This window comes from Podarcis pityusensis (genome assembly GCF_964106645.2).
Source record: "Podarcis pityusensis genome assembly, chromosome: 4".
Taxonomy (NCBI): domain Eukaryota; kingdom Metazoa; phylum Chordata; class Lepidosauria; order Squamata; family Lacertidae; genus Podarcis; species Podarcis pityusensis.
In genome coordinates, this window is record NC_138027.1 from 17271974 (window position 1) to 17285370 (window position 13397).

Consider the following 13397-nt stretch of genomic DNA (forward strand, 5'->3'; position numbering starts at 1 on the left):
GGGAGGAGAAGAACTGAGCAACAGAGAAGAAAGGAGTAACATGATCCTCCCATGTTCTGGCATGGGTCTGCCCCTCCCAGCAACCCACTGATTCCTCCTGACCTCACATGGCTATTAAGTGCTTTCAGATGCAACCTCAGACACTGCCTGGGCAACAGAATAAGGCTCTTTTCAAGACTGCCTGTCATTTTGCTGGTTCCAGTGAAGACACCAAGGTGTGGGGAAATGGGACCGGGAGGGAGGAGCGAAGTAGTGTTCAATCAGTTTATTATGGCCATAGACCAGCAGCAGCAAAGTGGTGTTCCGGTGAGAGTTTGCACCACTTACGATTTGCGAAAGAGAAATGTATTTCATGTTAGTGCTGCGTCTGCAGTCCAGTGTTGCTTCCCCTACCCTGAAACGGACATCTCGATTCTGTCCTGCAGAGCTAGCTTGCCTCTCAACGGACCTCTCTTTCGGATCTGCCTGCAACACCCCACTCAACTCAGATCCCAATTCTTCTGGGGTTTGAGTTTCAGCTCCCTATTTCCCAGCCCTGACAAACATAGGAAAAAGCTAATCTCTCAACCCAACCACAAGCAGTAAACGCACCTCCTCTCCACCCTGCAAACCCCTTCCAAAAAAAGTACGAAAAAAAAGTGGGACAAGCAAAATGGGAATTAAAGAAAAAAAAATCTGGCAAGACTAACCCCAAAGTTGTTACTGATGAGGGACGCGTTTTCAATGTTGTTGTCGTTGGCAAGGTCGCAGACACAGAAATTGTTAACTGATATGAGCCTGTAGCCGTTCGAGGTATCGAGATCTCTCTCTGGATTGATGCCACTACCAAAGACAAAGCTTGCCAAGGCATGGTAGTGTGCCAAGAGGACCACAGCATGCACCAGTTCTGGAAGAGACCAATTATTTTCCCCTGTCTTGACAAGTTTCTGAAACGGATGAAAAAAGGAAGACATATGCATATATGTTAGATGCAGACACAGGAAGGAGACGGAATATTCCAGTGGCAGGAAGGCAACAGTTATCTGGTCTCTTCCAAGTTTCCATTTTGAGAGGGGTAAGTTGGGAGCATCAGTATCAAATGATGCCAGAAGGCTGCCAAGTCACAAGGGAAATTTTTTTTTTTTACAGCATGCTATGGTTTAAGAGAAAATTGTATGAAAATGATATATCGATGGCATCTAACACCAAGTAAACTTGCAAAAATGTATAAAACTAAATCAAATGAGTGTTGGAAATGTAAAGAGAAAGAAGGTTCTTTTTATCATATGTGGTGGTCTTGTAGGAAGGTTAAGGGTTACTGGGAAATGTTATACGAAAAACCCAGAAGCCTTTCACTTGCAAATTATAGGGATAAAAAGGTAAAGGGATCCCTGACCATTAGGTCCAGTCGTGACTGACTTTGGGGTTGCGGCGCTCATCTCGCTTTATTGGCCGAGGGAGCCGGCGTACAGCTTCTGGGTCTGCTAGGTTGGCAGGAGCAGGGACCGGGCAACGGGCGCTCACCCCGTCGTGGGGATTCGAACCGCCGACCTTCTGATCAGCAAATCCTAGGCTCTGTGGTTTAAGCCACAGCGCCACCCGCGTCCCCTATAGGGATAGAACTACCTAAATTGTATAGAAATTTTTTCATGTATGCAACTACAGCGACAAGAATGTTACTTGCCCCAAAATTGAAAAAAGAAGTAGTCCCAGAAAAGGAAGAACAGATACAAAAACTTATGGAATACCCAGAAATGGCGAAACTTACCAGAAGAGTAAGAAATCAAGATAACAAACTTTTTATAAAAGAATGGAAATGGCTTATTGAATATTTACATATATATTGTAAACAAATAGAAACACTGGCAGAATTATTGTAATAACCTGCAGCTACATAAGGGTATATATATATATAAAGAAGATAAATAAATGACTGTGTTAAGTTAATTTGGATATGCAGAAGATATTAAAAATAAATTTAAGGAACCATAGAAAGAGGGGGAAAGAAGCCAAGTTTTAAAATGTCAACATGATTGTTAAATTAGTGAAATGTATATATCTGAAAAGAATAAATAAAATACATTTTTTAAAAAGTCACAAGTAAGCACTATTTAGGCACTACCAGCCTTTCCCAACCCTTGCCTTTTTCTGGGCAACAGATGGGAAGGGCCATAGCTCAGTGACAGAACATCTGCTTTGAATACACATTATCGCAAGGTCAGTCTGTACCAAATCCATGTAGGACTGGGAATGTCCCCTGCCTGACACTTCGCAGAGCCACTGCCAGCCAGTGTAGACATTACTGAGCTAGATATACCAAGGTGGACCACTGGCCTAAGGCACTTTCCTATGCTCCTATGGGCTCTTGTGCCTTTAACCAGGATTGTAAGTGGCCGTTTCTGTATCCTGGATGCTCTTTTTAAAAAATCACCGACTTCTCTCTCTCCCCCTGTTATTGCTTGAGCAAAAACTACTTAGCCATTACACCACTCTTCTGAAAAAAGCTTAAATAGGATTCCTAGGCAGGCCCACTGCAGAAGAAAGTCCCTACAAAGAAATTGGCTCCAAGAAACGCAAACAAACAAATCCAAGCCAAGTTCACCAGGTTAAAAAAGAAGACGTTTGAATGAGATTCCCTCCTTCCCAGATCTTATTCCTTTTAAAAAACAACAACGCACACATACACACTGTAGTAATTTACACATATGCAAATACTGGAGCGTTTCTCATTTGTAGTAAATACCTGAATGTGCTCTTTTGAAACTAGCCAGGGTCGATGTGCAAGAAGCTTATTGATTTCATTCAGGTTTTTCAGTCTTTGTGGAACGTATTCCAAGCCATTCAGCCATTCTGGGATCCCTCCAGTCTTCAGGAACTCATCCACATGCATGTTTATAAGGTAGGAACACTGGTGCCTGGCAGCAGCCTGGAGTCGGAAACAAAGATGAAAGTGAGCTGATCGAAACCTGCCTACTCTCCTTGAGGAAAGGAGGAGAGCGCAGGCACAAGAGAGAAAAATGCATTGTCATAAAGGCGGAGAACCACACATTAAACACATGTGCAAGAAATTCCAGTTCGTTTTCTCTGACAGAAAGGCAGATGATAGAGCAAGAAACCTGTTTTGAAAAGCATGATTTTTAAAACCAAGCAAGCGATAAATGCGCATACTGAACGTCTGCAAGTATGCCCTAGCAGAGCAGCCAGGACACTTCCAGCCAAATCCCTACTTCAAATTTTGCCGTGAATTCAAAACGTGGCCTTGGGAAAAGCACCAGCTTTCAGCTTCAGTCCTCCCCTCTGCACTATGGGGATAAGAATATTGATTCATTTTTACAGGACTTCATAGATTGTTGTTGACAGACTAATATATGTGAAACACTTTGAGCATTTGAATGCTAAGCAATATATTTTGACTACTTGCAGGATTTGGCAATTTAAGGACTATGCTTTGCATTTTATTTATTTTAAATGGAAATTTAAAGAGGAGCAGGTGGTGTGTGGTGGCTCAACTGCTGGGCCTGGACCGGAGATATTTAAGTTCAGATCCTTACTGAGCCATGACATATTCCAGCCAGGCAAGAACACAAAGACACCTGGTGTGGAAAGCAAGGCCAATGAGGGGAGTGCTCTGAGGAGAGGTCAAACAGCCAGATAGAGAGGCCTGGGGAACCACATTCTGCCTTGGGCCTGAGGTTCCAAGGGAAGCAGATCACTGCTGAGAATTTATAAATTTATTCTGTAAATAAATAAAATTTATTTACTGAATAACTAAATCCATATAACTTATTCAGAGTGCAGCTCTGAGTGTTCCTGCATGTGAAATATATATTCTATAATAGTATCCAGCACATAGTCCATGTCATTGATCGCAGGGAAGCAATTTCATTTATGGCTGCATGTCAATCACCTTGGGATGCAAGCTCTGGTATAAATCCCTTAATACTCTGGGATTGGTGCCTTTCTTCTGAAGCCAGGCTCGATCCTGCCTCAAGTCCAGCTGCTGGAATTTAAAGCTCTTAAAAATGCCAGACTTGTGAGATAGCACCCTTTTCCTTTTCTTTTTAAACCCTCACAAAGTGAAACAAATAAATGTTGGTTCGATTTGCAGAAGCGCTGGAAAGGATACAAATGTCAACTACAACCGGGAAGGAAACAATAAGAGGTAGAGTTTCTGAGTACATACCATGATTGCAATGTAGTGCCGGTAGGGCAAAGGAAGAGGCCCGTCCATACGCAACATATAGAACTGGCTGCGAAGGAAAGACTCCAGGTATTGAGTGTGTAAACTCATGACCTGGGTGATGTTGTCTAGGCGGCCCGATGTAGAATATTCTTCCACAAGCAGGTGCATGCGTTCATTCAGACTGTTGGCTTGGATAACCTACAGGGAACATAAGCAAAACAAGCTAGCTAGGGAGGATACGTATATTTACCTCTATACTGTACTATAATCAGTCGTACCAACAGGCTAAAAAACAGTTTCTATCCGTGGGCTGTTATGCTGCTGAATGGAAAATAATATAGTGCAACTGACTTTTGGGGTTGGTGTGTTGTGCGACATGCACAGAGTGCAATGAAATTGAGTGTTTGTGGGGGGGGGAAGGCTCGGTTAATTTCATTGTACACAGACTGTACATTGACAATAAATGTATTACTACTACTACTACTATTATTATATTCAACACCTTTTTTATGAGACCCTTGAGGAGCTATGACCATTCCAAAAACAAACAACTACAACAACCATAACAACCACAAACTAAGTTCAAATGGTGGTTTACTCCATCTCTGTAGAACTTGTTGGTGAGATAGCCTCTACAGAATATCTACTGTTGCACAAACTTCTATAATCACAGCCTACTTTATTAAAGGGTTTTTAACAATTCCGTGCATCCAGAAATCTTTTTAGCAAATAAACATTCAGTAGAAATTAAAGCCTGCAGAAACACACAACAGAATGCATGCTTGCATGCCCAAGAAGCTGGCATAAAGAACGCAGGTGTAAGCATATGTTTACACCAGATCCAAGCCCCGTTCAGCAGCAGGGACAGGGGCTACTGCTCTGCCTAAGCCTGGCAGAGGGAAAACAAGCCTTTAAATCAGAGTTCTATGCCAGGTTGCCAGGTCATGTGACTGAGCTGAACAGGCGAGTTTCCTAGGTGAGTTTCCCTTCTGGAATTCTCATCCAAGAAATTTAAGCCAAGCGGTCACCTGCCTGATATAAACCTGGGGTCAAAGCTGTTTAGACACTCAGGAAGAAACATAGGGTGCAGGGGGGGACATCATTCAACAGGAATGTGTCCCGTCATCATTATTGCACATTTAAGGTGCGGGAAATAAACTTACTTCCTTTTCTGGTATAAAGGCACTTGGTCCTCTTGTCAAAGGCAGGGACACTCTGATTTTCTTTTCCTGCAGAAGAAATAGCAGATGCAAAAATTACCATGCTTTGAAAATATTAGGCCTAGAAAGCCTGCCCTATATTGAGTCAGACCATTGGTCCATCTAGCTCAGTACTGTCTCCACTGACTGGCAGTAACTCTCTCTAGGGTTTCAGGCAGGGGACATTTCCTGCCCTGTTTGGAGGCGCCAGGGATCAAACCCGGGACCCTATGATGCAAAGCAGATGCTACAGCCCTTCCCAGGCAAAATGGGCAAGGTTGTGTCTCCACTGAATTCTGTATGAAGAGATGGAACACTTCTAGAAGCCAAGCCTTATGAGGAACGGTTGAAGGAGCTGGGTACGTTTAGCCTGGAAAAGAGGAGACTGAGAGAAGGTATGATAAAGGTAAAGGTAAAGGGACCCCTGACCACTAGGTCCAGTCGTGACAGACTCTGGGGTTGCGCTACTCATCTCGCTTTATTGGCCAAGGGAGCTGGCGTACAGCTTCCGGGTCATGTGGCCAGCATGACTAAGCCGCTTCTGGTGAACCAGAGCAGTGCACGGAAATGCCGTTTACCTTCCCGCCGGAGTGGTACCTATTTATCTACTTGCACTCTGTCGTGCTTTCAAACTGCTAGGTTGGCAGGAGCAGGGATCGAGCAACGGGAGCTCACCCCGTCATGGGGATTTGAACCGCCAACCTTCTGATCGGCAAGTCCTAGGCTCTGTGGTTTAACCCACAGCTGTCTTCAAATATCTCAAGGGCTGTCACATGGAAGATGGAGCAAGCGTCTTTTCTTCTGCTGTAGAAGGTAGGACTCAAACCAATGGCTTTAAGCCACAAGAAAGGAGATTCCCACTAAACTTATGGAAAAACTTTTTGACGGTAAGAGCTTTTTGACAATGGAACAGTCTCCCTCGGGAGGTTGTGGACTCTCCTTCCTTGGAGGTTTTAAAGCAGAGGTTGGATGGTCATCTGTCATGGAGATTCCTGCATTGCAGGGGGTTGGACAAGATGACTCTTGGGTCCCTTCCAAGATTCTATGATTCTGACCTATATGGCCTGGCCCCTCCTCCTGTTGTGGGGCTGGGGCAAAGATTCACCTACCACGCAGTACCACTAAGAACATCCACAGCACGTCAATTTCAAATAGCACTACCTCAAATCATCAGGTATGACATACTGAATAGAATGGGTGGTGATAGAAGAGGGCAGAGCTTGGAAAATACCCAGAGGAGGAGCAACAGCTAGACTGTGAATTCTTAGGATGCTGGAAACCAGTCCAGCTTGCCAAGCAAGCTCCCCACTATGTAGCTTGCAGCATGGTCAAAACAATGATCCCAGCAAGAAGCCACTCACTTTTAAATATCTGTTTTTATACGCTTTTTTTGTTTGTTTGTTAGAAAAATGTTTACTCCAATGCAATTTACAGAGAGATGTGATAATTGTACACCATTAATACAAAACCACGCTGTGTAAATTAGGGATGGGTGAATCCGTCCATTTAGCTTTACTTCAGTTTCTCATTTTTCCAAATCTTAAATCGACTTAACTATATTTCCACATCCGCTTATAGCTTTTTAAAAAAAAGCCCCCATGAAAATTCATCAACACTTTAGTGCAAATTTCCCCTAACAGTTATTTGTACGCAATTTCGCCTAACTCAGTATTTCCGCAAAACAATATGTTATGCACCCCTGCCTGAAAGCAATCCTACTCGCCACAGGTGACCAAGCCATCTGCAAGCCTGCTGTAAGACTGGACAAAAGAACCCAAAGGGTTTTTGTTTTTTTCACATATGGGCAGAGAAGCACATTCTACACACATAAGCAATTTGTTTAAGGGCTCCAAAAGTCATTAACAACGCTGCAGTTCTTGGAAAGTTATCAGAAAAATATATTGTAGCAAGTTCCAAAAAGAAAGGGGGGGGGCAGAGAAGGAAGTGAAGCCCTGCCAAGTTAACACACACACACACACACACACACACACACACACACGTTATGTCAAGCTTCTTGGACACAAAAGGCAGAAACGCATGAAGAACTAATGCAAATTGTTTCCCAAGTGGTGAAGATTTTGGACGAGGAAACATACAGAAAAGCACAAGCAAATGCTTGCTGCCTGGGAAAACAGCAAGCTGTAGGCTGGCCACCCGTTTATATAGCTTCTTTTTGCAACAAATGAGCCAGGAATGGCTCGAGTTCTCTTCGCCTGATACTTTCCCACTCAATTCAAAACAAGTTCTGATTTAATTTAATTAACACGTTGAGTAATACGCTGCCCTGGCTGTGCAAGTAGATGTCTCCTCATCTCACTGCGCAGCGAACTAACTCTGTCGTTCTTCTTAACCCTTCATGGGTTTCCAAGAGCTGGGGACCTCACGTTGTGTTCCGCTGCCTCCGCATGATCCTGGCATCAACCTCAGACTGCCAGTATTTTGTGGGAGGGATTCAAGTGCACACAAGAAACTTAGATCTGGGCAATTAAAGTGAATTAGTTGTACCTGAGATGAGCAGATAATAACCTCCGATGTTATTAGGCTCTTGTGTTTGTAGGGGGGAAGAGTTCTAGGGTTTGCTGCTGGGCAGACTTATTTATTAAACACCACCAATTCCCCCCCCAAAGAAAGTTGACAGGGTGAAAAAATTGACCCTGATGCTTATTATGTACTATTAAGTATTCTTTCGGCATTATGCATTATTATACATTGCTAATTATTATGAACCGTGTTTATATAATTATATTATGCTTTTTGTATTTAATGAAGATTATGCTATGTATTTGCATTAGGTGGTTTATGTTGCTATGCTGTAAAAAAAAAAAGGTGGCCTTTTGAAGAAGGGTGGTATATAATTTCTTAATGGTTATTATTATTATAATAATGCTTTGCTGCTGTAGCACAGCAAATCTACTTTTAAAACAAAACAAAAACACTTCTCCCTTGAGAGGCTGTGGGCTCTCCTTCCTTGGAGGTTTTTAAGCAGAGGCTGGATGGCCCGTCTGCCATGGATGCTTTTGTTGACATTCTTGCATTGTAAGGGGGCTGGACTAGATGACCCTCGGATCCCTTCCAACTCTTAAGATTCTATGATTCTGTGTCCATGACATATCCTTCTCTCTCACGGTTCCACTTCTCCACTGAAAATCTCCCCCTCGCAGCCTCCACTCTGTAAACGAGAAGAGGAGCCAGTGGTCAGAAACTGAAGACATGTGGTTGGAGGTGGGGATTTCTGTTGAGCTCCAAGATACTCTCTGGAACAAGATTTCAAGCCTGGGTCAAAACAATAAGGGCTTTTTCTTTTATTTTTTTTGCGACTTGTCAGATTTTGAAAAAGAAGGCGTGCCATGCAATAATATTGCACAGTGGTGCCTCGCAAGACGAAAATAATCCGTTCCGCGAGTCTCTTCATCTAGCGGTTTTTTTGTCTTGCGAAGCAACCCTATTAGCGGCTTAGCGGATTAGCGCTATTAGCGGTTTAGCGGCTATTAAAGGCTTAGCGGCTTAGAAAAAGGGGGGGGGGAATCGCAAGACTCGCAAGACGTTTTCGTCTTGCGAAGCAAGCCCATAGGGAAATTCGTCTTGCGAAGCGCATCGAAAAACAGAAAACCCTTTCGTCTAGCGGGTTTTTCGTCTTGCGAGGCATTCGTCTTGCGGGGCACCACTGTATATCTGAGGCTTGGTTTAATTGAAACATTGTCTATGTGCCCTTGAGAAGGGATTGGAACATAACACATGTGAAAATAAAATTTCAACCTCAGGCGGAAGTTTACTTTCGGAGGTGCAGCTTTCATCCATGTTTGGGGTTAGCAGCAACTGGCAACCTATGTGCAAAATTTAGCCTTTAAATGAGTGCTACCTTATTTCCTCCATCCTCCAGTTCCCAACTTTGCATCGATAAGGGTCAGTTTAGAGGCAGGACAGCAGTCCCTCAAAGCCCTACTTCTTAGAAGTGACCTTCCAGTGAAACTATTGACTTGATCAAAAAATAGGTGCTTGGCTACTAAGTGCTGTGTGTGTTTAAAGTATTTCCTTTTAAATCCCACCTTTCCTCCAGACAGTCTCCTGCTCAGGTACTAGCCAGGCTCAGACCTGCATATCTTCAGAGATGGAACTACATCAGACAACTCCAGATACATTCTCTGGGCTTGAGCCATTCTCTGATTGCTATTGTTCCAGGAAAATATGAATTGGTGCAGTTCCTATGAATTAGGTACATTTACGAGTCGTGGTTGGGGAAAAGAGGTAGGAATCCCCCCCCCCCGCTAATGAAATGCAGCCTTTTGAGAGTGTTTATTATTTAGAGAGCTGAATGAAATAGTGGAAAAACATCACAGAGCTGTAGGAACTGCAGCTTTCTGCTGCATGAAATGCCAACACTTATTCACCTAATGGTCTAAGTAACCTAATGGACAGTAAGTACAGTGGTACCTCATTTTGAGTCCGCCTCGTCGAGCGTCCATTTCGGCAAACGTTCGTGGCAAACCTGGAAGTACCAGAGTGGGTTACTTCCTGGTTTACTGCTCTGCGTGCATATGCAGAGTGGTGCGTTGTTGTGCATCCTTTTCGTCTAGCATCCGGGGCTCCGGAATGGATCCCGGTCACAAAACAAGGTACGACTGTATCTGGAGGGGGGGGGTGGACTGAGAAATCAGATGATTAACCTGGTGCCTTACTAGTCTGCAAAGGACTTAGAACTAGTTTTATGGGAGGCGGAGGCACATGAGGAGCGCATGGAAAATGGTAGTCCAGCCCCACCCCAGTGGGCTATTAGGACATCCCGTTTGCCACAGCCATTAGTCCCTCCCCACTATTGGGCTGGCACCAAGGGATTGTGATAGTGACCAGTACTCTGTCAATCTGTCCTGGATGCTCTCCAACTCTACAATTCTATTATTCTTAAGGGGCATATTCGGCAAACCCTGCCTTATACAGACTTCTTCCCTGAGGAACACTGTGCTGTGCACAATATAATATCCCAAGACATTTTATGAAAAGGGGGGGGGAGGAGCCAAGGTATGATCTCTTAGAGTCCTTGTGCCATCCTGTTTTTAAATAAACAATCTATAAGACACCATCTGCAGACTCTAGGTCTCCCTGCCTTTATGCAAGCCGAAGGCGAACGGCACCTTGGCAGAAACAGAACCACAAACTTGGTTGGGATGCTTTTCTACAAGGCACGTGGCATTTCAGAGCCTTAGAACGACATTGCCTTCAGGCAGGTTTTGGCATGAAACAGAGGACTGCTGGGCAGGCAGCACAGAAGAGAATCAGCCATTCTGCAGGCAAGTCGGTTGAAGGGAGCTCATTAGATGGCAGCACTAAACAAGCTATTGCTCGAGAAAGCTATTTCAGATACGTGCAAATGTATCTGCGCAAATGCTCCAGAGATCATCATAAACATCCACATTTAACCTAGAAGAAAATGGGCCCTTCGTGTCCCATTCAAGTCATTATTATTTTAACCACAGGGATCTGGCATTCCTGTCTGGGTAAGGGTCATCCACACAGCAGAGTGGGAGGAAGATGGATCGGTGCCCCAGGACACCCCCAACCCCTTTAGCGTGAACAAAGCTGCAACTCCCGCCCTGCCTGCCCTTGCCAATCTGTTCCATAGACCACAATTGCAGGGCCAAAGTAATATCCATTTTTTTTTTGCTTTTCCATGTTGTTGAAATAAAAGCACAGGAAGCTGCCCATCTTGAAACACCCTTCAAGGGCAGAGAGACAGCCTATGGGCCAAATGAGATGATGCATAAAACGTGCGAATAATAATCATTAATGAGAATGGTGAGAAGTTCAGGGTAATTTTTTTAACGTTTTGACAGAAACAAGTTGTTATTATTATTAATTACATTTTTACACTGCCTTTTCAGTGGTTTACAAACTTAATCTGTTCCGGAAGTCCGTTCTTAAACCAAGGCGTGCTTTCCCATAGCAGCGGGGGACTCAATTTACAAATGGAACACACTCAACAGGAAGCGAAACATCTTCTTATTCCAAGGCAAAGTTCACAAACCAAAACACCTACTTCCAGGTTTGCAGCGTTCTTAATCCAAGTTGTTCATAAACTAAGCTGTTCTTAAACCAAGGTACCACTGTATACCTGTAGGTCTCAGGACTGTTCACACTACCCAAGCTTATGCCCTGGGGAGGTCACTTCGGTGCTGCTAACACAGTGGTTTTACTTCACCCCCAGAGACGCACTTCATTGTCTCTCGAGATAGACGCATGCCAACTATATCTTCCAGGCAGCTTAAGCTGGCATTCATATTTCCCCCCGTCCCCACTATCTCCTATCACAGGCATGGTCAAACTTGGTCCTCCAGCTGTTTTGGGACTACAATTCCCATCGTCCCTGACCACTGGCCCTGTTAGCTAGGGAGGGCCAAGTTTGGCCATGCCTGTCCTATGAGGTAGGTTAGGCTGAAAGAGAGTGAATGACTGAAAATTGCCCCATGAACTTCATGACCAAGCAGGGATTTAAACCCTCCCTGGTCTCCCAATCAGTTGATGCTTTGCTATATAGGAATACTAGTACTCCCAATTCTGTGTCAACCGCACCCTCACAGCAGCCATTTTGTGTCAAGCCACGCCATCTTGGGGTAGCCATTTTGTGACTGGTGCCCACACAATTCTTTAAAAATTCCAAATTTGTCCCCTGGCCCAAGAAGTTTCAAACCACTGTACCAAACTATGCTGGCTCTTTAGCAGACATAGGCAGGCTGTCTTGCTCAAAAGAACTGCACTGGAAACATATAAGCTGAAGTTAATTTGAAAGTTATAATGTGCATAATTAAGAACAATTCTTCCAACGTTTGCGTGTATATGGTGGATTAGAGCCATCTGCCTTTTGGCTATGCTTTCTGTAGCACATTCATCCACTTTCAAAATGTAATTCCTGGCATTGATGAGTCTTCTCCTGGCCAGCTGAATCCATGTGTCAACCAAAGTTATAAGAAGGCCTGATACTGCCAGACTCAAGTCCAGAAATCATTTTTACCTTCCCACCCACCAGCCCGACATGGAGTACTGAGTGCATTAACTTGTGACATTTAAACATTGTGGTGTTTTTGTCTTTACTGCTGCCTTTCTTTCTTTAAAAACTGAGGAGAAACAGATATTGGGTACGCACCACAAACTCCCTCCCTAACTAAAAGCACCCTCCTTTACATATATTTTTTTCCAGGACACTGCACACATGGGCAAAGGCAGCCACCCATTCAGAGGGACTTCAGGAAACACGGCCTTCAACTTTGAATTGATTTCATGGCATCACTACATAACCAAAGCAGACGGGCTACGACGGCGCCACCACTGGGCATGTGACTCCAGGCTGTGGGATCACTATTCCCAACATGGTTTCATAAACAAAAAACAAAGAGGCAGAAAAGATGTCAAAGAAGCGGAAAAATAGGGACAACCAAGAGGTGCAATAAAAGAGGAACATTTGGGAGGAATATTCTGAAGAACCAATGGTTTCAAGCAAGGTAATCATAGATATGGCATAGCGAGCTCTGAGCACGGATCTTTGTGTAGTCCAAATGGCATCATTCACACACAAAGGAGATTTCAGCAGGCGTGGAGGAACTCTAAGCTTGCAGAAGTACCGAAAATTATAACAGAAAAGTGGGGGAAGAGTCCAAAACAGATGAATGAGGTCTGAGCACATTAAATGGCTTTGGGGGGGGGGGGAGAAAGGAGAGGAAAATCAGGGGGTGGAAGAATTGAATGAAATACCCTGAAAGAAGACATAGCTGGATGGCTCCCTAAGCAGAAGCATTCCACACTTCAGAAATTTGCTTCTGGTCCCACTTGAAATAATCTAAAAGCCAGTTTGCAACTCTCTACCATGCTATAGGGTGTCCAACGAAAACCACTGATAAAGCTTTTGGGGAGGGGGGAGTGCTTGACTCTCATTGGCTGGGGTTTACTTGGGCCAGAGAACAGGTTTGGTCCTCATTCCAAGTGTGCTAAATGCACCCCTTTCCTTCCTGCCCCATAAATGAAGGATTGCCATTTGCTCACATGGGGAA

General features: G+C 44.1%; 1 protein-coding gene across 1 annotated transcript in view; it reads right to left on the bottom strand.

Moving 5' to 3' along the window:
- The window catches only part of SESN3 (sestrin 3), a 70711-nt gene that overhangs the window by 17324 nt on the left and 39990 nt on the right, over positions 1-13397 (bottom strand). Inside the window, exons 2-5 of the mRNA XM_081002200.1 lie at positions 5326-5391; positions 4163-4360; positions 2723-2905; positions 690-926 (exon numbers count right to left, since the gene is read on the bottom strand). Of these exons, the coding sequence (XP_080858326.1) occupies positions 690-926; positions 2723-2905; positions 4163-4360; positions 5326-5391 (684 nt within the window). The remainder of the gene's footprint in view (positions 1-689; positions 927-2722; positions 2906-4162; positions 4361-5325; positions 5392-13397) is intronic.